Here is a 26,194-nt window from a genome sequence, read left to right on the forward strand (position 1 = left end):
CACATAATACAGAAACATTTTGTTATAGACTTTAATGGAATATACCTGCTATCACTGTTCTTTTTATAAGTATTCTAGCTCAAACTCCGTCTTCTCACCCCGCTACATTTAAAATTTGTATAATATATTATCAATGAAAGAAATTACATTTTCGATCTACAATAAAAGATTGAGACAGTTAAATAAGATCCAAATGTTACTAATGAAAATGTATTTAAATGAAAATACGATTTTCATTCTTTTTCATTTCATAATTTCATTTGTCGTAAAAATCTCCTTCAGCTTCAAGTGAAGGCCTACATTCTTTACAAATTCTAATGAATGTATTATAACTCTGCTTTTCCTCAGTCAAAAATATATATTTTTTTTTTTATTAATTTTAAGTTGCTCCTCCTTTACTACCTTGTAAGTGTACATAAATGAAACTGAATGTATATATTGTAATATTTAGGACTCCTTGAAAATGGACCACCAATCTTGTTTGGTTTTTCTCATGCCAATGATCATTTACTCATCCCGAAGTATTTATCTTTTCATGTTTATAATTATATTAGACATGAATTCTTACAATTGCCCATATAACTAAAATCATTACAATTTGCAACAATATTCCTTCAAGAGGAAATAGAAGGATATGAATTGGTTTCATAAAACTGATAATGGGGTGTTTGGGAAATGAAGATTGCAGTGATCAAAGACGCATGCGTGCATGCACACTGGGTCCCCAGGAAACGTTTCATGGAAGGACTTGTTGGATATCGTATCCTACTTAGTATGTTTTCTCTGACAGTTACCATAGGAACTGTGCTCCTCAGCCAATCAAAATTATGGAAAGTTGTCAAATATGGCATCTTTCCTAGTTGACAGCGGAAAATAGTAAATGTTGATGAAACGCTCACTCGGCCTTTGATCAGTCTTCGTTACCCAAACTGTTAACACACAACTAATGAGGGGAACCGCTCATGTGAATTTACAGGGGCCCGGTCCAGGACGACCGCCAACTAAATCTCGGTATAGGTTTTGCAGTTACTGGCCTGTTCGGTGACAGACCGGATAGGCGGAGATCCTCGGCGTCTTGTGATTCCTTTGTCGGTTCGGGTTGTTTCTTGAGCTTCCGAACAATTGATTGCACAGCATCACGATCTGAAATCACAATTGGAAGACTTGTCGAAATAAAATAGGTCAATTATTGCTGGAATTGTTCAACAAAATTGATAGAACATTAGATTTTTTAATTAGTGATAAAAAACATTTTCTTTACTTTAAATAACATGAAAGCATATCATAGTTTTTACTGTATTAATGATAATGATAATAAAAAAAAAATAAGTGATGGAAATAAAAATAAGTAATCATAGGAAAAAAAAAATAGCAGTGGCTACCTGTACTTATACGGCGCTCAGTTCCACATTATTTCCTTGCTTATGACATTATGGTGCTTCACGGAAGCCAATATTGAAATACAATGTAGAATAGAAGTAGACAAGAAATTCTAAACATATTGCACTATTAAATCGGTATTCATATTGTTATTGTTTTGTTCTGTTTGTTTTAACTTTTCTCTGAAAATAAATTACTTTTGAACTGGATTAATTGATGGAAGCATGACTAACGGGGTACAAGTTTACTTACCCTTTTCATCAGCAAGTCGTAGGAACTCGTCAAGTTTTCCTTTAGCTAATGCTTTACTGAGTTGTTCTGTTCCGGGTTTGAATGGTTTATTGTAGAAATGATCGTAGCTTGTTGCTTTACGGAGATGCATCTCATGACGAGTGGTATTCGGAACTGATGGAGATAACAAACATAATTGATATTATTATTATATTGATTAATATACTTATGATCATCATAACGGCAATTAAAAGAAAACTGTGATCTTGGCACAACAAATTGAACCCTACCCCTATTTTTCTTGTATACTAGTATCACTCATCATCATGGTTTTATTTTCTCACATAATAATTTTCCTAAGATACTAATTATTTTATTTATAATCATACTTATTAATGAACGTTAGTTGTGAACTTGACAAAATAAAAATATTTTTTATGTACAATTGGATCACTCCCCTTTTTCTTGTATAAATAATGATAAATAATGATTGTCATACATTAATTTATTCTCACATAATTTGTATGATAATAAATTGATTTTTAATGACTATATACCGAAAACAATCCTTAGTAACAATTGTGATCTTGGTAGAATAAATATTTTGTAAAAATTAGGGGAGTATGACCCCTATTCAATCTTTTTAATATAACATTTTGTTTGTTACTATATAGAAACCTTTTCACTCCTGTAAACATTTTTAGATCCAAAATTTGTGCACTCATATAAGAGCTTTTTACATATGATTTTTTTTTCTTTAAAAAAGGATGAACATGGACATGATTATTATTTTTACCTATTCCTGTTGATGGTCTATTGATATTTCTATTGCAGCCAAATCGGGAGGTATTATTAGTTAGATCTTTATGCTGCTTCGGTGCCTGGTATATTGCTCTGGTGGTAGATTCATGACTATAAGGGACTTTCTCTCTCCAGTCGACATAGTCCTCCATAGCAGTTCGCACCTGATAACCTGAATAACATAATGATTATGTTAATGTTTATTTAATTTCCAGGAACACATAACATAATAACATAACAAATTCTCATATGAAACTTAACAATATACATAATAACATAAACAACAACCAATGCCTGGGGATTACCTAAAAGAAATAATAATTTCTGTATAAAGGCTCTCCTCATTGGTTGTTGTCATAAAATTCATACAAACACAATGGTCAGCATGTACGCGAAAAGAGTGTAATAAAAAGAAAGGAAAATATAAAAGGACAAGCCTAAGGCATTCGCCTGGAGACCATTATAGATTATAACTGAAATCTTCAATATGCATTAATAATTGGGGGCATATCAAACAAAATATTACGTAAAGCATTTAAAAATGGCCAAACAGAAACATCAAGACATGATTATAGTCATTTATTATTCATGATCATGATAATAATTATTGTTATTATTCAATTAATTATAGTTCAAGGTCATTCATTTCCCCTCAAGAGATTAACAGATCAAAAATACACAGAGTTAAAAACGATCATTTTGTTACAATGTACATAAATGAATTAAAGACACATTAAACAAAATCAAAGAAATATTAAGTGAAGTTTTTTCGAAGGAGGCCAACTATAAAAAAAAAACAGGGTAGAAAGATAATCATTAAATGAAAATATCAAATAGTTTCGATTTTCATATAACAACTAAGAATGGGAGCATGACATCACCCACCTACTACTAGTTTGTATATTCATGACGGCATGCATGTATGCATTTTTTCACCAAACTTTTCCAAACTTTAAAACTCAACAACCTCATTAGTTTTCATTGGATTTTGAAGAAAGTATCGTTTTGGTCGTTTTATATTAATTGTACTCGAATTATTTAGAAATTATTTTCAGCATGGAGTGCCCCTTTTAAGAAAACTGCAGTATAATACTGATAAAAGAAAATGCGTCTTACCCTGAGGTATACCAAGATAATCTGTCTGATAAGTAGAGAGGCACTTATCTCTCATTATCTCTTCCATCATCTGATCTGTCAGGGGATGGGGATAAAGCTGCTCATGGTCGCTGAGGGCGTCCTTTGGCAACTTCCAAACCATGAAAGACTGTAAATATAACATTCAAAGATGCATGCACAATAATAATGCTTAATATAGGCCGCTATTGAAAGCATGCAGCGGCACAAAAATTCACTCTAAACAAGAACATAAACACACTTATACGAATACCTAATTTTTTTCCCTTCAAACCCGAACCCGGCCCCTCCCCCCAAAAAAAAAAAAAATCATCCTCTGGCTCCCTCTTAAAAGATGAATTCAATATATTTGTTTAAATAAATTAACTGTGTTTTGGTTACCCAAGGGGGAATTCAATCCTGACAATTAAGTACATTAATGGAAAAGATGCATGTCAATTCCACTCATATTTTAGTTTAAAACCGAATTACCTATTTGAATCTCCATAATATTTTAATCATTCATTCATCAATTCTTTCATTCACTTATTTATTTTATTATTTCAATACAGGATGAAAAAATAAGATCGGTGCTGCAGCAGCTGTTTGACATCATGGTTCTGATATGGGCATATAAAAAAAACATTAAAATGTGTAATATGACAATATAAATACAAATTGTACAGCCATGACTATACATACAAGTGTACTATCATATTTATTCCTCAGTCAATTTCTTTATAACTGCCACTATTCTGTTAGAATACCCATGATTTAATATTTCTTCTTATTCCTTGGTTGGAATAGCTTTGAAAAACTATTCGAATATTCTATATATAAAAAAAAAAAAAATCACGCTGCGAGCAGGGTTCGAACCTGCGCGGGAAGATCCCATTGGATTTCAAGTCCAACGCCTTAACCACTCGGCCATCACAGCTCCCGCCGCCATGTTTGGTGCTCGCATTGTATAGATCCGCCACTTCGCTGAGTCAATAGAAGCGAGTGGGACGGTACACAATGCAATGCAATGCAACGCATTGATGGTGCAGCGTGATCCCACTGACCTCTACATACACTGCATAGAGTGCAATTCAACGAGGTCTTGCGTTCCACGCACAGTAACACTACTTGTGTTAGTCTATACCTTCAGGCACCAATCAAGGAGTTTGAAATTTGACAATTGAGACTCCACCCCGGGACTCCACCCTTTGTTTGTTTGTTTGTTAATCAATATACAATGAAATTATTACATCACGAAATAAATGGCTAAGGAGAATAATGATAATTGCATGTACTGTACGGTGTACGGTACTGCGCTTAAGCATTTAAGCATTTAAGAAAAGAAATAAATGCTACTGGGTAAAAGAGAAAAGGTGCATATGGGTCATTTCAGACTATAGCCTATACTTCTCGGCCGCGGACTACTTCTGACTTTCTTAAGTGCCCCCAACCAAACAGAGCAGTGCCCCCAACAGAATTTCGGTGTACACTTTTTGGTCATTGTTTCTGTTTTACTTTCGAAATATTGTACATAACTAGAATATAGAGGCCAATCTTGCATGACCAAAATATACATAAGAGTCTAAGCATGCAGACTAAAAAGTTCCTAAAGTTTTTATTCTTTCAAAGATTTGTATTGTAAGCTCTGTGGCATCACCCGCGCCGCCTGCCTTGAGTTTAGTCTTCATGGTGAGGCATTTTTGCATAATTTCGACATTCCAAATGATATCATCTTTTATGGATGGATTTAAATAGTTATATACTATATGAATAAATGATTCTAATTCAGAAATATTTTTTTTTTAAAATATGAAAAATCAGTTTAGGCCCTTTCTGATATTTTTGTGGATATTTATAGGCCTATACCTGACCGTGATGAAAGTTATCCTCTCACCAATCAGTGAACACATATAAGGCAGTTTCAGTCGAGTTGATTTTTTTAATCTAAAGTGCTTTTTCACAAAAGAAAAATCCGAAGATAATTGTTTAAAACGGAATCCAGTTCTGTGTGTAATATCGGAAAGAATACTTAATAGTAAAATTGGTATGATGCTTCAATGCTCCCCTTTTTTATGAAGGGTATAATGATATATATTCATCGCTTGCCAGCAAATATTTTGCTTCAGAAAAAGTTATCGGGTTTTGAAAATAGCAGCTTTGGGGTTAAAAAACCTAAACCTTATTTGGTTTACCCGTTTTCCTTTTTCCCCAATAATTCCCATACCCCCCCCCTTCTATCCATTTTGGGGCTGTAAAATTGACAACATTGATAGTACAACATGTCTTTATAAAACATTATCGTCAAAACTATTGAGAAGATGCAATTTTAATCAGCTCTTTTTGTGCATTGGGGCAAATGATTTTTTCTTCTCTTAACCAGCATCACAAAAGCATATTAATTCATATTACCAATTTGAAATCCCCATGTAAAGTGATTACACATTTTCAAAAAGTAATAATTCTCATAACTTTGTCCGCTTTTGTTCAAAATTTTAACGACTTAATTCTTTGTTGTTGTTTTTTTCAAAACAACGTTTGTGTTTGGGTTATAGATTTACATTTAAAGGACATAATGAACCCACAGCCCTATAATAGCGCCACCTTGAAGACCTCAACACGTCTGGTCAGGTTCATTGCCCATAATACAATATTCTGGGAATTGGTCTTGTAATACAGGCCAACTTGATTTGTAACTCATTGATTCACCACATTCAAAACGCAATAATTATGTTACCAAACAGCAAAACGAGTACTTCTCTAAAAAAAAAAAAAAAAAAAAAAAAAAAAAACATTCAGTGTCTCTACACGATTAGAATTATAGGCTAACATGAGAATATTATAGCCTATAATTTTGAAAAATCGTTTTACCAAAATGTAAAATGTTTTTCAAATACTTATATCTTATACTAATACGTTTTACTAATAAAAAGAGTATAATTCACACGCAGTCAATCAGACAACACACACTGTTAGAAAATTTATCCTTAAAGGGGAATCCAACCAAAATAAAAACTTGTTTTTATAAGAAAAAGAAAAATCAGACAAGTTGATAGGTGAACGTTTGAACAATATTGGACAAACAACAAGAAAGTTATGAATTTTTAAAAGTTGTAAATATTGGTGATCACTTTACCCATGGAGACTTCAAATTGGCCGCATATGTGATGTCATAGTGATGTAAGGCAAGGACTACTCTTCCATGGACTCCAATACATATTATGGCTAAAATGTCATTTTTCCCAAAAGTTTTATTTCAAATTATATTTTTCTTTCATGAGGACATAAAACAATATACTACCTGGGTTATATTTAGATTACTGCCCCGGGGGAATGGGTACTTAGGAGAAAACCACAAATCCCTGATAATAAAGTACATGGCCTATGGGAAAGTTGTCCTTGCCCCTTGTCACAATTTTATTACCCAGTTGCCAATTTGGAATCTACATAGTATTAGTGATTTCAATTTTAAAGTAGCTATAACTTTCTTACTGCTTGGCCGATTTCTTTCAAACTTTCACCATTCTGTTTAATTTATTTTTCTCCTTCCCAACACAACTGTTTAAGGCCAAGGCTGGATTCCCCTTTAAACTAAAAGAAGTTCCTGCAGCAGAGTCTCGAGAACACCTGTAATCTTACCAGATTGCGTAATCTTACAGGAAATTGGTATTTGGTGTGTGTAATCTTACAAATTTCCTTAAATAAAACACTCTTTTCCCCTTTTTCTAACAGACCTGTTCTGTTAAATTGCAGAAAAATTCCTGTTTCATGAATTTAAAGAATGATTCTGGTATTGCTTTCTGCAAAATCTTCTTTTATTTTTCTGTAAAATCAGGTTTTTTTTAACAGTGCAGAGTGTATGTAAGTGAATAAAGCCAGTTTAAAAACAAAAAAATACAGTTTTTAAAATTATCTTACCTCGAAAGGGTGTGGGTTATTCTTCCTTGCTCCAGATGACGATCCCGTCCTGAGGTATGGTTCTGCTTTATTGTACCCCTTGGCGTTGTGGACATCATTGTAATGGGTCATTCCTAGTGGTCCTCGGGGGTCAAACGATGTCCGGTAGGCGGTGTCTGTCGTGCCCGGTCTACCACAAAATAATGACAATATAAATTATGATCATGATAATAGGCGCATTGTTCATATCATTATTATCCCTGCTTTGGTTCGAGCTGCCTTCCAGCGCTCATTGCATTCAAGGAATCAATCATCTCACCTGTGTTGAGTGCCACACAATGTGGGTGAAAGAAGCACGTCATGGCTGGGATTCGAACTCATGTCCTTCTGATTGAAAGACGAGAATCGTAACCACTAGACCACGACGCCCCGACCATAATTTTTATTTACAAACCTGTCTACTCGACCTACCTTAAAGTACTCCATCCCAATAAAAAAGTTTCTTATAATAAAAAGAAAAAAATCAGCAACTGCAAAGCTGAAAATTTCTTTGAAATCTGATGTAACATAAAAAAAAAGTTACGAGATTTTAAAATTTAACTTTTTTCTTCATGTGCGCTTTACAGTGATAATAGGAGACTCAATGATATCACCCATTCATTATTTCCTTGTGTGTTTTTCAAATTATACAATATTTCATTTTTTGCAGATTTGACAGGCATATTCAGGATATAGGAGTTAGGAAGACTCTTTACTAATCACACCAATGGTGATATACATGTTCATGACATACGAGAGAAATCAAACATTGTTCCAAAATTTATATTGAGGAAAAATATTTTTTTTCATATTTCCTTTAATGAAATAAACCAAAGACATAGAGACTGGGTGGCGTAATCGGTTCCTTTATTTGCATACCGATTATAGGACGTACATTATCATAACTGTTACTGAAAATAAGCAATTTTTTTTAATGTCATACAACTTTTGAATTTCACATCCGGTATTGTTGAAAATTTTCGGCGTTATGCTTCTTTGATGATTTCCTTTCTACTCGAATCAACTTTTGTTAGGTTGGAACTTGAATACTCGACCACACTTCAAGAGAAACAATGCAAATACATGTAAGTTTGATTGTTTAATTGTGCCGGCTATTTGCATTTTTTGTTATCGTTGAAGGATTGTTTGTCATTAAAAAAAAACACACAAGATCTCTGACAAATTAAGATAGCACATGGTTAGAATCCCAAGTGACCACTGGGGGGGGGGCAAAGCAAGCCCGTGCCCCCCCCCTTGAGAGACACAATTATAATTTTTAATGTAAAAATGCCGTTAAAACAGAATTGTCCCCCCCCCCTTGGAAAATCCTGGATCCGCCCCTGCTAGTGACGACCTTGTTTTACCTCTGGCCCCCGTCAGTGCTTTGTAAATTATGTAGATTATAATACACCGTTCTGTAATAAGATTGATAGCGTGTTGTCGATATATGGTATAGTCAATAATGGATTAAGGAAAATACCAAATGATTTGCTAAATGATCTGACGAGGACAGTGAAAAGTGAAATTATTCTGTCGTAGATGGATATGACATTAATACTAAATTTTATGAAATTCCGAGAGAGAAAAAAATTATAGCGTCAATAATATGTAAAAATAATAATAGTGAAAAATACAAAATGATAACCATAAAGAGAATGCAATCATGCTATCCTTAAGGTTACTAGATATTTCACTCTCTTTATTTGAAAAGAAATCGTTTCAATGCCTTACTTGAAAGCAGTGCCGTAATGCGCCCAAAAATTTGAGGGGGCTCGTCATGACGTATCACGTAAAATTTATTACAAAAGTTGCAAGCAAGCGAGCAAAAATTTCGAAATTTTTATTACGAAAATCAAATTTCTTGATAGATTTTAAAATACTATCCATATTTCATCCTTCTTGCTTTCCATTTTTTCCCCTTTTCTCTTTTAATTGTTTTTCTTGGTCATGAAAACGCCCCTATCTGTACGCCAGTGCTTGAAAGTTTCAAAAGACAAAATAAGGTAGTAATAATGCAACAAAAATAAAATCAGCTCAGCAAGTATCGTCATTTGATCTTGCTATGACTACACGCACTACACGTCCTTATTTCATAAACAATAAATAAAACATTCAGCTCAGTTGCTTCCCCCCCCCCCCCGCCACACACGCTTTCCCTCTTGTATTTGACGTCGGTATCTGATATGAATAATTAATCCTTAAATAGGGATCTAATCAGCCTTCAATATCGTTGTTCCAAAGAACTTTCAATATAATGCCAGGCATTGACAACAGCTGTTGCCAGGCAACGGTTTGTATCGATTCATTTTAAATGCACTACATCGGATTCATGCTACAACCTTCACTTTGCTAAACCACCACAAACATTAAACCAGACAAATAGAAGAAGTTAAATTATTTTTTACGTATCATCGTGACGACGTCCGAAGCATATTGCTCTATATGTTTCATTTCATCTGATGCCTAGGTACTTAAAGGTCAAGTCCAGCCGAAAAAAATGTTGATTTGAATATATAGAGAACAATCAAACAAGCATAACGCTGAATATTTCATCCAAATCGGATGTAAAATAAGAAAGTTATGACATTTTGATGTTTGGTATTTTTCACAAAACAGTGATGTGCACAATTCACAATTCAGTGACATGAAAATGAGACAGTCAATGATGTCCTTCACTCACTATTTCTTCTGGTTTGTTTTATTGCTTGAATTATCATATTTCATTTTTACATATTTGACAAGAAGGACCAACTTGGCTGATCGATATACTCATTAAACAATGCTAATTTCACATGTCGAGGAGGAATTAATCGTTTTTTTACTTGACAATGATAAGAAAATTAAAATATTTCATATAATAAAATACAAAAGAAATAGTGAGTAAATTACGTCATCAGTCTCCTCATTCGCAAAGCAACCAGGATGTGCATAACTGTTTTGTGGAATCAAGCAAAACTTTAAAATGCAATAACTGTCTAATTTTGCATCCGATTTTGATCAAATATTCAGTGTTTTGCTTGTTGGATTTTCTCTTTTTACTCAAATCAATCTGTTTTTGGGGTGGACTTGTCCTTTAAAGTCATAATCGTGATACTTTCCAATAATTGTAGAAATAACACAAAAAATATCATTGTCTTAATTATTCTGTTTTCAACCAATTTTCAAACATAATTTGAGTTACACAAGTTGAAATTATTATCGAGCATCTGATGGTTGGCTCTATACAGTGCGTATCAAAAAAAAGTTTACACTTTGAAAAAGACCTGGGAATTAAAAAATATACAACATGTGGGTATTTTTTTCACATATAATCTTAGATTTGGGTCTCATCTATCCAATGAAAGTAAAAGTTTTGACAGAATGTTACACTTGAGTGAGCACTGTCCATTTTTGTAAAGCTCGCAGAAATCTGTTTGCGCAGAAATGCTCGTTTTCACGCTGTGTCAAGTGGAAAGGGCGAAATCAAACTTACCCTGCAACACATTTCTCATACATTTCCCTTGCACTTTTAGTCAATTGAAATAAAACGGATACATTCAAGCATCTTGTAACAATTTTACCGCCCAAATTGACATTTCAACACTTAGTAAGCATAACCTTTAACCTTTTTGTGCCAGCTGGATCTTAGGACATAACTGAATCTGAACAAAAGTTTATTTCAGACATCTCTAGCATTTTTTCACTAAGTTTTTATCATTAAAAGTGGGTTTACATTTCATTTTTCATTTAATACTTGTTTCTCCACACTTTTCCCAAGCTTGACAATGATTTTCAAAATGAAAATTAAGCTTTAGCCATTTCATGTAAATTACAGCTCAGTGTAAAGCAAATACCGTCACGATGGCCTCGGTGTGTGGGGAAGTGGGATGGGGCGCAATGCACTCTTCGAAGTGTTTTTGGCAAGGAAACAAGTTTAAAAAGGTAAAAGATATCTTCAAATCAATTTTCCTAGCTAAATTCCACATGTTCTTCATGATTAAGGTCTACTTTTATCCGCATAACTATTTCAAAGTTCTGCGCAAATCATTTTTCACTAACTTTCCAAAAGTGAGTGGTGCTCACTCAAGCGGAATTTTTTCGACAGTTATATCGTCATTTGCTCAAATGGATCTGTACCAATGTTAAAGTGTGGGAAAATCTTCAGGAAATTACAAATGTATGATTTTACAGGATTTTTTCAAAGTGTAAACTTTTTTTGATACGCACTGTAGATTAAAATAAAACTATTAAAGAGTGATAATCACCTTGCATTTGGATGATGAGTAAAAGGTTTCGCTGGATAATCTCTTCTGTATGACGTCATCGTCTTTTTCACCCTTGCTCCCGGTGTCCCAGGCCGCCCTGTTAAAAAAAAATAAAATGGGAAAGATGAAGAAAAAAAGTTGAGAAGCGCGAAAGGTATATAATGTTTTTTCTCCATAAAAAATAAAAAAAAACAATTTTGCCAAATTGTGTGTGTAGTTATGTGGCCTAAATAAACTTTTAAATTGTGCCGAAAAGGCAGAATTCGACAAACATGCATAGGCAGATACGAATCTTGTTCGCGATATCATATATATATATATATATATATATATTAGCTTGCACTTCGCGCTCACGTTGAGATAGTAATATGTGTCTTATTCATAATTTTCTACATATCCAACAGGGCTTGAAAGTTCCCTTTTTAGGTAAGTTTAGAAAATAAATCAATCAATGACTGATGTACATTTCCTGTTTCTGATTACAGAAAGTGCTTAGTACATGAAATTTCTTTTAAAGGACAAGTCCACCCAAACAAAAAGTTGATTTGAATAAAAAGAGACAAATCAAACAAGCATAAAACTGAAAATTTCATCAAAATCGGATGTAGAGTAAGAAAGTTATGACATTTTAAAGTTTCGCTTAATTTCACAAAACAGTTATATGCATATCCCGGTCGTTATGCAAATGAGGAGACTGATGACGTCATCCACTCACTATTTTTTGGTATTTTATTATATATGAAATATTCTAGTGTTCTCCTTAGTGTCAAGTGAAATACGATTAATTCCTCCCTAAACATGTGGAATAGGTATTGTTTAATAATATATGGTCAAGTCAAGTTGGTCCTTATTGTCAAATCTTGAAAACAATGAAATATTGCATAATTCAAACAAAAAAAACAAAAGAAATAGTGAGTGAAGGACATCAGCGACTGTCTAGTTTGCATGTCACTGATTTGTGCATATAACCGTTTTGTGAAAAATAAGCGAAACTTTTAAATGCCAATAACTTTCTTATTTTACATCCGATTTTTATGAAATTTTCAGCGTTACGCTTGATTATTATTTTTTTACTTATTTAAGTCAACATTTTCTGGGGTGGACTTGACCTTTCAAAAGTCAGCTAGCGCGTCATGCTCACACTACTATTCAGGTCTTAAGAGTACTTGAAGTTATTAATAGAAAAAAAAGCTACCTTAGTAGAAAATAAAGCCCCCCCCCCCCTCCTAGTGGAGCGGGGGGTTACAAAAGGTCACAAAACCTCCATGAAAATGACAAAACTGGCGCTAAAAGTTTCTCCTAGGCAGACGACAGACAACATTGATAAATGCGATCGACTTACCGTACGATCCGATAGCTGTTTTCGGTCTCTGAAGTATCTTCTTCTTTTCGGTTTCCCTGGCAACGCGGTGTGTCATTCGATCAGTGATGGTCATGGATGCCAGGAGCTCCAGACACCGTTGCTTGTCGCTGTCGCTGGCGTGAGGGTAGAACTGAGCCAAGTCGGAGACGAAGTCACTGTTAGGCATCTGCTCATTGATCTGTAATGATAAGCAATCAATCGTGGTTGTTAAGTTACAAGATATTTGACCTCCCAAACAATACCTTTCATTGTCAGGTTTGACTGCTAATGAGATTGTGGTATCAAGCGAGGAGAATTAGTGTGACCGTGAATCGATTGGTTTGTAACAGCGATGATTAATGACAATTCTGTTTAAAACGAATATGAATAATTATAAAAAGCAATTAGATGAATTGCTTTTATGCACTTTATTATATTAATATTTAAAACTTTCAATAGTAAGCGCTATCTAGATGCAAATCCATTATCATTTTCCCCATAAAAATAAGTAAATACTAGGATGAAATGTTTGTCTTCGAGCCATGGTTGTGATGAGATGATTAATACTAATAAAGAAAATTTACCCCCAAATAAAAAAAGGAGGAGAGGTGTGGATGATTTTTATGCGAGTTTGAAAGAGCCCAGAATTTCAACAAAGATTGACTGAAAGGAAAAAAGAAACAGAATGATAATATACGACCGAAAAATGGGGGAACAATAAAAAAAACATTGAATAGGCCTGACCAGTTAAGGCCTGGTCACACCGCCCGAGCGTTGTTGGAGCGGTCGTGGAGCGGTAGGGAGAGGGGGTCGAATTTCGCTCACAAAATTGGGGGGGGGGGGGAATCGAAAACAAAATAAAAACAATCGAAATCGAAAATGGTGGACGGTAGCGAGCGGTGATGATTTTTCTCTCCGCTCCACGAACGCCCTAACAACGCTCGGGCGGTGTGACCAGGCCTTTAAAAGGGGTGAAAAGAAAGTAGGCATTTTGTGAAGTAAGAAGAAGATGGTCAAAGAGGGCTCAATAGGAGATAATTATTATATAAAAATGATAAAAGAGTGAGTAATGCTATGTTTTCTAGAGGAATGAACAAAATATGCCACGGGACTTGTTGGGGAGCTGTTTGGGAGCGGACTTGCAATAATTGGTTTATTTACCTTAGCAACAAGATCAATCTACAAAATTGAGCATGAGATCTGATAGAGCGGTTGTCAGACTAAAGTGATTATTGATGAGATGAGAGGTACCGTCTTGCAAACAGTTTTGCGGTTGATTAATTGCATTTTAAACATTAAGTATGGGATCCAGACTGCAATTAATTACTGGACAATATTTACAAAGCAGAAGTCAATGTTTGCCCACAGAGTAATTACAGCTTTTGTTCTAATGAGCTTAGCGATTGGATTGGTAAAAGATTGGTGAAGCCGTCTCTCATCCTACACAGTAAAAACTGTGGTGTTAAAACTAACACCTATTGATGTTAAAACTAGCACCTATTGGTGTTAATAGAGGACCACACCTTGATGTGTTAAAATTACACCCTAGAGATTGAACATAACACCAAAGAGTGTTAATGTAACAACAAAAGATGTTGTAACACCTATATAGATGTTAAACTAACACTGTCAATTTAACACCGGTGTAAAATAACTGATGTGGTCCTCTATGTACACCAGTGTACAGACCATTACACCAAAGTAACAGACTCTTGCCCGATCAAAAATACTTGGTTATTTTCAATGACGTGCCACCGATCAGTTATCATCCAGTTTCGTTGGTGAGACTTTAACAAACTATTTTGCTGAACCGACTCCGGACCAGAAGAAAAAAAAAGCAATGACTCTATATATATACGGTTTGAAAATAGTGGCCGAAATGTATCGAAGCTATCTTGTGATACATTTCTATGAACGGATTCAACATCATTGATGACCATACGTACGTCAAACTGTTTTGAATTATTTTGACAAGATATTTTTCTTCTTTGTATATGAATCTAAAATTCAGTGATGGGTTATTTTTAATATGTTATTACGTTTTACTTTTCTCTTTCCAGTCTATTAATTGCCGTATTAGCGGTAAAAAAAGTGAAAATTTAAAGGCGATGCAATTTTCTGTTCTTGAAATGAAAAAAAAATGTCAATAATATTAATCGCCGTATTTTCTTAAACTTAAAAGACTGACTCAAGAATATTATTGTTCAAATTTCTGTATTTTGATAGGCAAATAGGATCGAACTCGAGAGAATAACAGTTGTGATTCAAAAGTTCAAATTAATAAAAACAAAAACATACAAACACACGGGTTCAGCGGCGCCTTTATCTTGAAAATCAATCAAAGATTGAAAGTTACATCTCAACCTTGAGGTAATCAATATTGATTGAAACCAATGAAGAATGTCAAAAACATTGATTTATGTGATGCTCATTGTTTGTTATCATAAAGGATTACACGAAAATGGCGTGAATTTTCTTTGTGAACTTAACAAAAAGAAGTTGATTGCCGCTTTCGAAAGGGTTCAGGGAAAGGGGTGGGGTAACGCGGAAGCCACATCAGTAATAGTGACCCTGGGTCGACCGATGGTACCCCTTAAAAATAATGTAGTTTTATCTGTCGGTATCGGTTTCGAATGTGTAACTGCCGGTGTAGCGGCGGATCCGATGCAAGGCAGATACGGTTCTACATTAACACTATCTCCCGGCGGATCGTGTTCAAACTCCGGCGGATTCAGAAACAATTTCTCTTCAGCGGATATCGTTCTTGCGATCGTTTCTTGATCTGCATGCACACAGTACACGTTAAACTTTCTTCAAAATTATATAGGACCTATACTACTTTTATTTGTCTATTATAATGGGAAAGTAATAAGAAAATCCGACTGCGTCACCCCGGCAGATAATCATGCATGGTTCCGAGTAAAGAACGATTCTTAAGAACAATACCTGCCGGCGGATACCGTATCCGCCGGTGGAACCGGATCTTCGCTACACCCGCTAAGATTATTAGCAAGATTTTTGTAATATTTCCAACGGGGATATATTCTACAACATAGCAAATCTATTGAAAATGCCTCTCAAGTCACAGGGAACAGCAAATGGGTCTTTGTCGAAAATTGGTGAACCAGGAGAGCAAGTTGTCCTAAGTTCCAGGGCTGACGAAAAATCGCAAATAATTTTATGTCGTTTATCCAGAGTCAAGTGCGAACTGATTTTCGACAACAACTGCTTTGTATCGATGGACTTTTGACAATAGATCCTTTATGAAAGCTCTTTCGAGTGCAAAATTTGTTAATCTGTTTTGTTCTGAAAAACCATCAACAGTTTAAAATCTCCTTGGGTCTGAGGATCAGACTAATTGTATTTGATCTGCTTGTTCTGTGGGTAATGTGCTTGGGTGAGCACACACACACACATCTTTGTATATATAATATTGTACATAGTGCACACAGTGCATGTTTAATACATGTGATATGTATGCCTTGCCTGAGGTTTCTAATGTCAGCGCCATCTCTTGGTCAACTAAGGTGATCGAGGTGATAAAATGGAATCAGTGCTGGAGAATGTGTTTTGGGAGTAAAATCTACATCAATCCGAAGCATCCTAAACGGGATTGCTTTTTATTAGAATTGAAGATTTTTGGAGGCAAAGAAGTGAGTTAAAATATTGATTTATATGTATTTAAGAGTTATGAATGTATATTGCAAGAAATACTGATTTAATTTGGTTTGCATACTGACATGGCATAAGTAAGCTTAATGCATTAATGTGAAAGTATGTCAGTTTACACAGAAAGCATGTGTGTCAATAAGCCAGTTCACTGTTAGCTGATGATAATTTTTCTCAAATGACCTTTGCGATTTTTCATTAGGATGAGCACTAACATTTTCAAATGAAGATGTTGCTTAAGTTTTCCCGGCAAAGCATTCAAATTCTAAGAATGAAAGGCATTGTACATGAATAGAGCAGGTGAGGGGTAAAGATTTTTTTAATCTGTTTGTTTTGTTGTCTGGTCCTGGAACATTTTTACTATAGTTTGGGCTACTGTTAAATACCAGTGATTAAGAAGACTTTGTTACTCTTCAGCTTGGATGTGATGAAAAGAATATTTTAAAAGGAATATCTGAATAATCATCAAATCAGAAATGCCTTATGTCAGTGAATTTGAAAACCCAACTTCATGGTTTATCTCAAATGACCTTTTACTGTATGTGCGCAGTTTACAACCGTGAGCAGGCTTATTAATGTATATCACTTGAAAGGTAAACACCTTATAATGCTATATAGAGTAATTCTAAATGATGATAAGATATGCATTTTATGAGCAACTTGTGTGTTGGTTTGAAATACATGAATACCACATAATTATGTAACTTAGATTGAATGTCAATGGTCAAGGTTATTACGCTGTATATGCATTTTGGTGACAAATATCCTTTCATCGCTAAATAGGTCTATATGCAATTTGAGCTGGATTGTGATGATTTGCATTCAGAGTCAACATAGTTATTGTATCACAATGGTTAAAGTCATAGATGATGTAAAGGATTTATGTTGCTCTTAATTGTACGTACGACTTTCTTGTACTCTGTTTCAACCCACAGTTTTCACGGAATTTACTTGTTCTCATGGAATTAAAGGCATGGAATGGTTTCATGGATTTAAACGATTTATTGAAATGTTTCAAGGAATGTCTCTAGCATTCAAGGATTTAAAAAGTCAAAGAATGAGGAATATATAAATGACACGAAACTTTGAATTCCCGTCGAGACCTTTGTTTTATTTGAACTCTCTAGTATGCAGCTACACCGTTGAAAAAAACCCTGATTTTACAGAAAAAGGAAATATTTTTTTTTGTAAATTACAGAAAAAGGAAAGAATCATTCTGTAAATTCATAAAACATGATTTTTTTCTGCAATTCAACAGAACAGTTCTGTTTAAAAGGGGGAAAAGGGTGTTTTATTAAAGGAAATTTGTAAGGTTCCATTCACCAAATACCAATTTCCTGTAAGATTACGCAATCTATAAGATTACAGGTGTTCTCGAGACTCTGCTGCAGGAACTTCTTTTATTTTAAGGATAAATTTTCTATATAACAGTGTACACTCAACGTTCCAAAAAGCGTCTGTGTAGTGGTTGTGAAAACTCCCTGTTTAAAAATGTTGCCAACTGATCGCCTCTTAATGGACGCAAGGTTTGGGCATACTATTCATAGGCGCCGGAAGCGGGGGGGCAGGGGGGCACTTGCCCCCCCCCCCCCCCAATAAAATTTTTGGGGGGCAAAACGAGATTTTGCCCCCCCCCCAATGTGCCCCCTAAAAGTAGAAAAATCATAAATTATTCAAGGACAAAAGTAAACGATGGAGGCACTTTTCTGCCTAAAAAGTGTCATTTCCATTGTAAGAAATGAAAGAATTTCGCCCCTGACGGGGCAATTACATATCATAGTAAGCCTCGCGTCTTTTGACGAACATGTCCCTCTGTGAAACATACCTTTGATCAGCCCCTTTATCATCTTATTACAGTGTTATAACGTTTAACCTTTTAATGAATACATTTCAGACTAAAACTGAATGGCAAATTGAAAGTGAACCGTCAACCACATCCGCTTTTGGAATGTTTTTTTTTTTTAAATAATGTTACATTATGAACTGCGGTAGTTTGTCAATCAGTTCATGATTATTTACAAATGAAATTTCCTGGAATTTGATATTCATCATTTCCTGGTTATGGTCACATTTTCCCAGAAAAGAGAAAAGAAGATTTTGAAGTCATCCAAAAGTGCTTCCCAGCCATACAAAACATGCAAAAGGAAACACATAAATCGAGTAATGTATCAAACTTTAATGATTTTCAGAAAAGTTTTTAATTGTTAGATTTCTTTTTCCTCCAGTTACAAAATATGAAACGTATTGCCCATGCATGGATAATCAGGGACTATCTCCAATGCTGATGTCAGAAATGATTTGTAAGAATGGGGAATTAAGTGCTTATCGACTTCTGCCACGTCAGAACAGTATAACATTTTAAATTTGAAAATACATTCATTAGAATTTCTTTTGTTTCTGTTGTTACGCTTCTTCTGCTTAATACACTCCTTGTTTTGACAGGAATTTCTTGAAACTTATGATGATTGTGCTCTCTCGCGTCGTCCGTGTATGTAAATGTACATAAATAAATGTTTCTGAAAGGATATTGCATGAAAAATTTAATTTCTGGTATTTTGAGTCAAAGCGTACTACGTAATTTAAAGGGATGGTCCGGGCTAAAAATATTTCTGTATTAATACATAAAGTAGAATTCACTGAGCAAAATGCTGAAATCTCATCAAAATCGGATAACAAATAACAAAGTTATTGAATTTCAAACTTTAGCAATATTTTGTGAAAACAGTCGTCATGAATATTCATTAGGTTGGCTGATGATGTCACATCTCCACTTGTTCTTTTGTATTTTATCATATGAAATTAGGTTTATTCAAATTTTTTCCTCCAAGAACTAGAAAAATTGGATTGACAACTGATTTAGTGCATTAGATATTTATTGCTGCAACTTATTTCATTATAAGGGGGACATATTATTCACACAAGTATGAAATAATGAAAAAAAATTGATTTCATGTAATAACATAAGAAAACGGGAAGTGGAGATGTGACATCATCAGCCCACCTAATGAATAATCATGACGACTGTTTTCACAAAATATTGCTAAACTTTAAACTTCAATAACTTTATTATTTGTTGTCCGATTTTGATGAAATTTTCGGCATTTTGCTCAGTGAATTCTACTCTATGTATTAAGATATAAATATTTTCAGCCCGGACCATCCCTTTAATTGATCAGACATGAAAACCACATTCCGGTTCGCCCGTTTTGCGCGTAGATTTCATAGGTTCTCATAAATTATGAGTAAAGTTTTCGTAGTGAATTCTATGTTCAATTCTCAAGAAATTTTACTTTTGAATGATCTTATAAACGCAACTTTTATACTCCATTTTTACACAAAGTCCTTACCGGGGGGGCGCCACACCCTCTCCCGCTCGATCGCTTCGGTAACTCACGCTGTCAAAAATATTGTGCCCCCCTTCGGGATTTTGCCCCCAAAAAACTGAAAGTGTTCCGGCGCGCCTGATACTATTCTTCCTTGATTTTATTTATCTACCGATTATTACCGATATTCCTCATGGCTCGTGGTTTTGGGAGATAATTTTTCCAAAGCATATTCTGTCCTGTTGTCGGAATGGAATGAAGACAATTATTTTGAATTCTATATTTACTTGAAATTGGTTATTTGTAATGAATCTCTAAATAAATAAAATGTTAGTGGCGTTAAAAAAAGAATAGAAGGAAGGAAGAAAGTGAACAATAAGAAGAGCAAGAATGAATAAGGAGAATAGAAAGAAAAGAAGAAGATGAAAAGTAAGAGGAGATTTGTTAATTGAAGAAATACAGGAGGGAAGAACTGACAAATAGCTAAGCTTTCTTTGATTTAGAAAATTGGAAACTGCCAAATATGGAGTGAAATGATCATGTTTGCCACGACTCTGTTATGCTATAAGAATAAGTCGCTACACTCAATACTGCTGATTTAAAAAAATAATGTATTAGATCGTATTTTCGGTATACAGTTTGTTTATTGAAAATAAAGAAAAACGTTTTGCGTAGTCGCTACACTCTCTCGCTATGTTGGGGTTGTGTCGGATAACACAAATCAATCCTCTTCCAAGGTTGACGGACCCCCCCCCCCCCGTAGTGGTGAGAAATCGCAGACAAAAAAGAAGCACATAATAATTTTTTCAACATTAACATAAATAAAACCCTATAACATTAAGTTTGTGTAATTATTTTCACTTCGAAACAAGAACTCCAAATAAACGAAAAGTATATGTATATGTTTTTAATTATTCGTTTTGAAGTTAACTGTCGAATGTCTATAATCTGAAAGTCTTTATTAGGACATGCAGTTTAATCCAAAATTAAATGCATTTGACAAGACAGTTACCTGCTTGTTTTATATATATATTTTCATTTTCTACCTTTTATTTTTTTTAAGTTCAGGGATGATTGCATATTGCATATTTCAATTTAAGGGTGAAAGAAAATAAATAGTGGAAAGGGATAAGGGTGAAATATGATATAATTTTCCAAATATTATATCAAAATTTATCACAAACTTTGATTTTTGTAACAAAAATGTCGAAATTTTTGCTCGCTCACTCGCAACTTTTTTTTACAATTTACGCGATACGCCATATCGTGCCCCTCAATTTTTTTGGCTCGTTACGCCACTGATAGTGGATAATGATGTAACCTTAGAAATATTTTTAAAAAAATATATAGTGTCTCGTATACTGTGTAGTAGTAGTAGTAGTAGTTAGTAGAAGTAGTAGAAGTAGTAATTGCAGTAGAGGTGGTGGCGGTCTACTATTCTAGTAAACTGTCAGGTATAATATTATTATTTATTTATTTCATTATTATTATCATTATTAGTAGTAGTATTATTATTATTATTATTAGTAGTAGTAGTAGTAGTAGTAGTAGTAGTAGTAGTAGTAGTAGTAGTATTGCTTTTATCATTATCATCATCGTCGTCGTCGTCATCATCATTTTTATTATCATTATTACCATTATAATGATAATATTCTCATCAGTCATCATCGTCATAATCATCATTGTTATCGCTTTTTCATAATCATCATATACTGCAGTATATGTGAAGGTATGGTTTTAACGTGTCCGAACATAACTCAAACATTCGCTCATGCATTCACGTGTATACTTGAAGATAATTTACTCAAAGTCCAAGTGGGACTATATCAATGACACATTTCATAATGTTCACATCAAAGGGAATAACAGTACGTCAACATGCATGCAGAAACACGATCCAAGTTTTCTACTTTTGTATTTTAGTGGTTTAGTATATTTTAAGTTTCAATGTCATCATCGACCTTTAAACCATATATATACTCGCGACGACTAGCCTGCACACATACATGTACTAGTAGGTCCATGACTATATCAATGAGTCCAGCTACATGTTAATACGATGTATGAATACTTTTATGATACTACTATATGATAATTATATTACCTCTGTTACATATTCTCTGGTAGGTGTCACGCTATCAGGTCTTGTAGCTGTAGGCTGCCAACTCCCATTGAACGATCTTGATAAATCATTCGCCATGATAAATGCTGATACTCCGATCAACTTTCCTAGATAATTAATCTGCAGTCGCCAAAGACAATCATCAAAATGATAACTCTTGATACCTCAGTATTGCAACTGATACCCGTTCTCCTCACTTTAGATGTGAAATTCAGCTTAGGCCATTTAGGTGGAATTACCTAGCTTTTTACAAGATTACATCTAATCTTGCGAGCTATATTGTGGTAAATCGAGTGCAGAAAGCCTTAATCCTCGTGTGTTCCAAACACGGCACGATTTTCGCTCCATGGGACAGATACAGTCTTTATTGTCGCTGTTGTATACCTTTTCACGGTTCGCCCGCTCGATCGACCCGTTGCTAACAGAAGCCGGTGCCGTTGCTAGCCACTTAATCTCCCATAAAAGTGGTTCACAATGTAAAGGGTTGTTGACATAGATGGCGCTAGAGTGTTTGCCCTCGAAAATGCACAGTGAGTACCTTGGATGAAGAGATTCCCTAGCTGAAACCATGGGTGGTTTTCAAATTCACCAAAATGTCCTGAATACTGTATTCATAAGATTTTTTTTAATGTTATTGATTATCGGGGTCACACATGGGGGGATTTTTTAGGCTACCCACGATAGGCCATTTACATTGAATTTAATAAAGAAAGCAACTTCAAAGTTTTCTCAAGCTCGCTCCTCCAACAATTTCTTTCTAACCACGTATATTTGCATCACGTACATTTCAATTAGTCAAAAATATCATTTTTCTGGGGGGAGGGTCGATATACTTGCCTCCATTATTTTCATTGGGGACGATTACTCCCCTACCCCTCACCCCGATCAACATCTCTGCCAACTCAGCTTTATGTATCAATGACGGATCCAGGGGGGCAAAGCCGGCCCGTGCCCCCCCCCCCACGTCCCTTTTGAGAGGCACGATTAAATGTTTTAATGTGAAAATGCCGCTAAAACAGAAGTCTTCCCCCACCCTTTTGAAAGTGAAGACCTATTTTTTTTTTGCTTGTCAATTTTTTTTCTCTCATTTTTTTTTCCTTTTTGAAAATCCTGGATCCGCCCCTGATATATATATATATATATATATATATATCACCTCCTCGCCAATGGCATGCTCACATTTTTTTTACATTCAAGCTCCTTTGTCATTGAAAACTCGTTATAATGTAAACATTCATGGAGATATGAGAATTTCCTCTCAAAATTCAATGGAAGTTCAAAGAGCAGCAGGTGGGTCTAGGGTAGTCTGCAGGCACAGACCCTGATTGGAATTTTGATCAACAAGTGTGCCTCCACGCAAAGACTAGCACATACAAAACTTGCTGTTCCTTCGCGAGAGAGCCTTCAGTACACAAGGCATAAGTATGCTACACATTCAGACCCTTAATTCGAACGAAGGGTTTGCCCAGCAGAATGGGTCTAGGCACTGATCTCTCCCCTATCAGTGGGTCTAGGGAGCCAGGGGAAGTTGTCAAGAATAGGATGTGTGCGCTTCACAAATAATGAAAGCCGGCTTAAAATGAATCATTTACTGTCACAAAGTCAAGGTCAAAGGTCATTTGAGGTCAATGAATTAAGGTTTTTTTCATGGTATGAAACTGCTATGTGTCCAAAACATTAATGTACTTTTCAGGTTCCATCAGGTTTGAGAGTATCAAATATCAACAATATCTTTATCAAAATTTCAGGTCACTGAATCAAGGCCAAAGGCCATTAAAGGTAGAAAACTTTGGATAAAATTGGACACCTTAATTATCATATACTAGTATATTCATTATATTCCTTGAAACTTGTATATGTATATGCATGATGAAAACATGTCATTAGTTATAACAAAATAAGCTTCTAATATAAGTTTCATAAAAATCAGATAACCTGCTTTTTTAGAACAATGAAATTATAAATTTTATAAAATGACCTGAAATGATATTTAACATTGACCTTGGCCCAGACACATAGTTGCTGACACTTTATTATAACTATATCTAAGTTTCATAGAATAACAACTAATTATTTCAAAATATATTGAAGATTCAAAATACTAACCTATACATGTAAGTTGATACCACATTGTCACAGTTCATTAACCTCAATGACTTTTGACCATGACCCAATGACCTGCACTGACCGCACAGAAACGTTGTTAGCCTAACAGAATGTTAACAGTAAGCCCAGTCACATCTTTCGGATTGTGAAGTCAAACACATTTACTTCAATATGTAAGTAATGCATTGTTGTTACATTGGGCATCGTTGCCACATTACCTGTTGGTAACAGGGCCTAATGTTAGCGCAAGCAACGTTTCTGTGCGGCCTGTCGTGATTGATAAGCATTATATACAAGTTCCAAAATGGCAGAAAACAAAAAAAAGATAACGCACATTCTCATTTATATTTTAATGCAAATTTTTATTTACATCATTTTTTAATCTCCTCGAGATTAAATATGTATAATCGAAGTCAATATATATAATGGAATATATATGTATTTAGTTTCATAATGCATAAACTACATTGATTTTACAACTACATGTCAATTTTTTTGCCTCGTTCACTGCCAGATCTTAAGTATACTGCTCATCAAATATTTAATATATTCCATAATCTAATTATCTCTGTCATATGTATGTATTCACATATAAACATGATGAAAAAAACTCTATGTTTAAAAACTCAAACCCTGATACTACTTTCAAAACTTCTTGACACCTATTAAGGAAGAGGCCAGCCTATTCGGATAGGTGTTTCATAAAGCTGTTAGCAAGTTAAGAGTTACTTTAAGAACGACTGGTGAACCTTTCTTACTCGCTAAATAATCACCAATGAACATTTAATGGTGGATATCATTTACCACAAGAAAGGATCGTTAGTCTTTCTTAAAGTCACTCTTAACTTGTAACACCTTTTATGAAACGGCCACCAGATATAGAAAAAAAATACATGCATGAGGCGGTGTTTCCTAATCGGCAGGCACAAGAATGAACCAGAGAAACACATTAGAACAGGGATCAGGGCAAATTTACCCCAATAAAACCCCAAAACTTTCTAAGGAGCCCATGAAATTCCATAGGGTCAAATGTAAAATGCAATAGAGTGTAGCACAATTGAGCTAGTGAGCTAAAATAGTGGCCAAGGAAAAAAAATATACCGTATATCAATATTTTCCCTGGAATGTACCATTTTCATGTACATAATGACCTTGCTGACCTGTAAGCCCACTACTTGAAAATCTAATGAAATTCTTATAAATCATGCATACATGAGACACATTTGAAATTAACACATAGAAAGATTCTTAAGTTGTTGCAAGGACTAAAGATGATATCAAATGACCCCAAAACATGACGCCTCTTCGGACAGAGGGCAGATCCATAAAAGGGTTGCCAAGTCAACTCTGTTCAAATTTTCATTTGATAAATCTTAATGGATACAAAGAAGAACTGATAATCATGAGGAGAACTAGGAGAAATGCCTGTAGTACCATCCTCTTAACACTTCAAAAATGTCATCTTTCACCTTTAAATCTTTTCAATATCTGTAATCAATTTCAATGATTTATTTCATCCTTTGAGCCCACAGGTAATAATCAAGCTTACTAATATTATGAAATGACTTCTGTCTAAACATGTTTTCCAACTATCACAAGTAAATAACACATTTTGTTCATTATTTTTAACATTTGCTATTTATTAGAGATCAATTTAAAAAAAATACACATTTTTATTTCACATTGGATAGAAAATGCTCTCTAAGTTGCACCATTGGGCCATATCAACAAAACAAAACAAGCAAACCAAAACACTTTTGCTACCATTTTTATCTATTTTTAGAAATGAAAAAAAAAAGTTACTGCGAGCAAAAGGCTCAGAGCCTTGTTTTTTTTTTTTTTATCACATTCCTCCTACACATTTTCCTGGAAATCAATTGGAAAGATTTGACCATGTACACAAAGACTTGCTGGATATAGAAATGCATAA

At 34.5% G+C, this 26,194-nt stretch overlaps 1 protein-coding gene and 1 non-coding gene across 2 annotated transcripts; both read right to left on the reverse strand.

The window, feature by feature from the left end:
• Nucleotides 1–759: 759 nt before the first annotated feature.
• Nucleotides 760–22,541, reverse strand: LOC121413720 (testis-expressed protein 26-like). The gene is made up of 8 exons (XM_041606649.1): nucleotides 22,141–22,541; nucleotides 13,045–13,243; nucleotides 11,703–11,799; nucleotides 7,441–7,609; nucleotides 3,529–3,676; nucleotides 2,408–2,584; nucleotides 1,633–1,785; nucleotides 760–1,143 (listed from the first exon to the last, which is right to left on the reverse strand). Exons 1-8 carry the CDS (start codon nucleotides 22,234–22,236, stop codon nucleotides 971–973), a joined length of 1,212 nt encoding a protein of 403 aa, XP_041462583.1. The 5' UTR covers nucleotides 22,237–22,541; the 3' UTR covers nucleotides 760–970.
• TRNAS-UGA lies at nucleotides 4,381–4,462 on the reverse strand. Its single transcript has one exon. It is a non-coding gene; the product is annotated as a tRNA-Ser (tRNA).
• Nucleotides 22,542–26,194: the final 3,653 nt, after the last annotated feature.

This window comes from Lytechinus variegatus, chromosome 1 (assembly GCF_018143015.1).
Source record: "Lytechinus variegatus isolate NC3 chromosome 1, Lvar_3.0, whole genome shotgun sequence".
Classification (NCBI taxonomy): Eukaryota; Metazoa; Echinodermata; class Echinoidea; order Temnopleuroida; family Toxopneustidae; genus Lytechinus; species Lytechinus variegatus.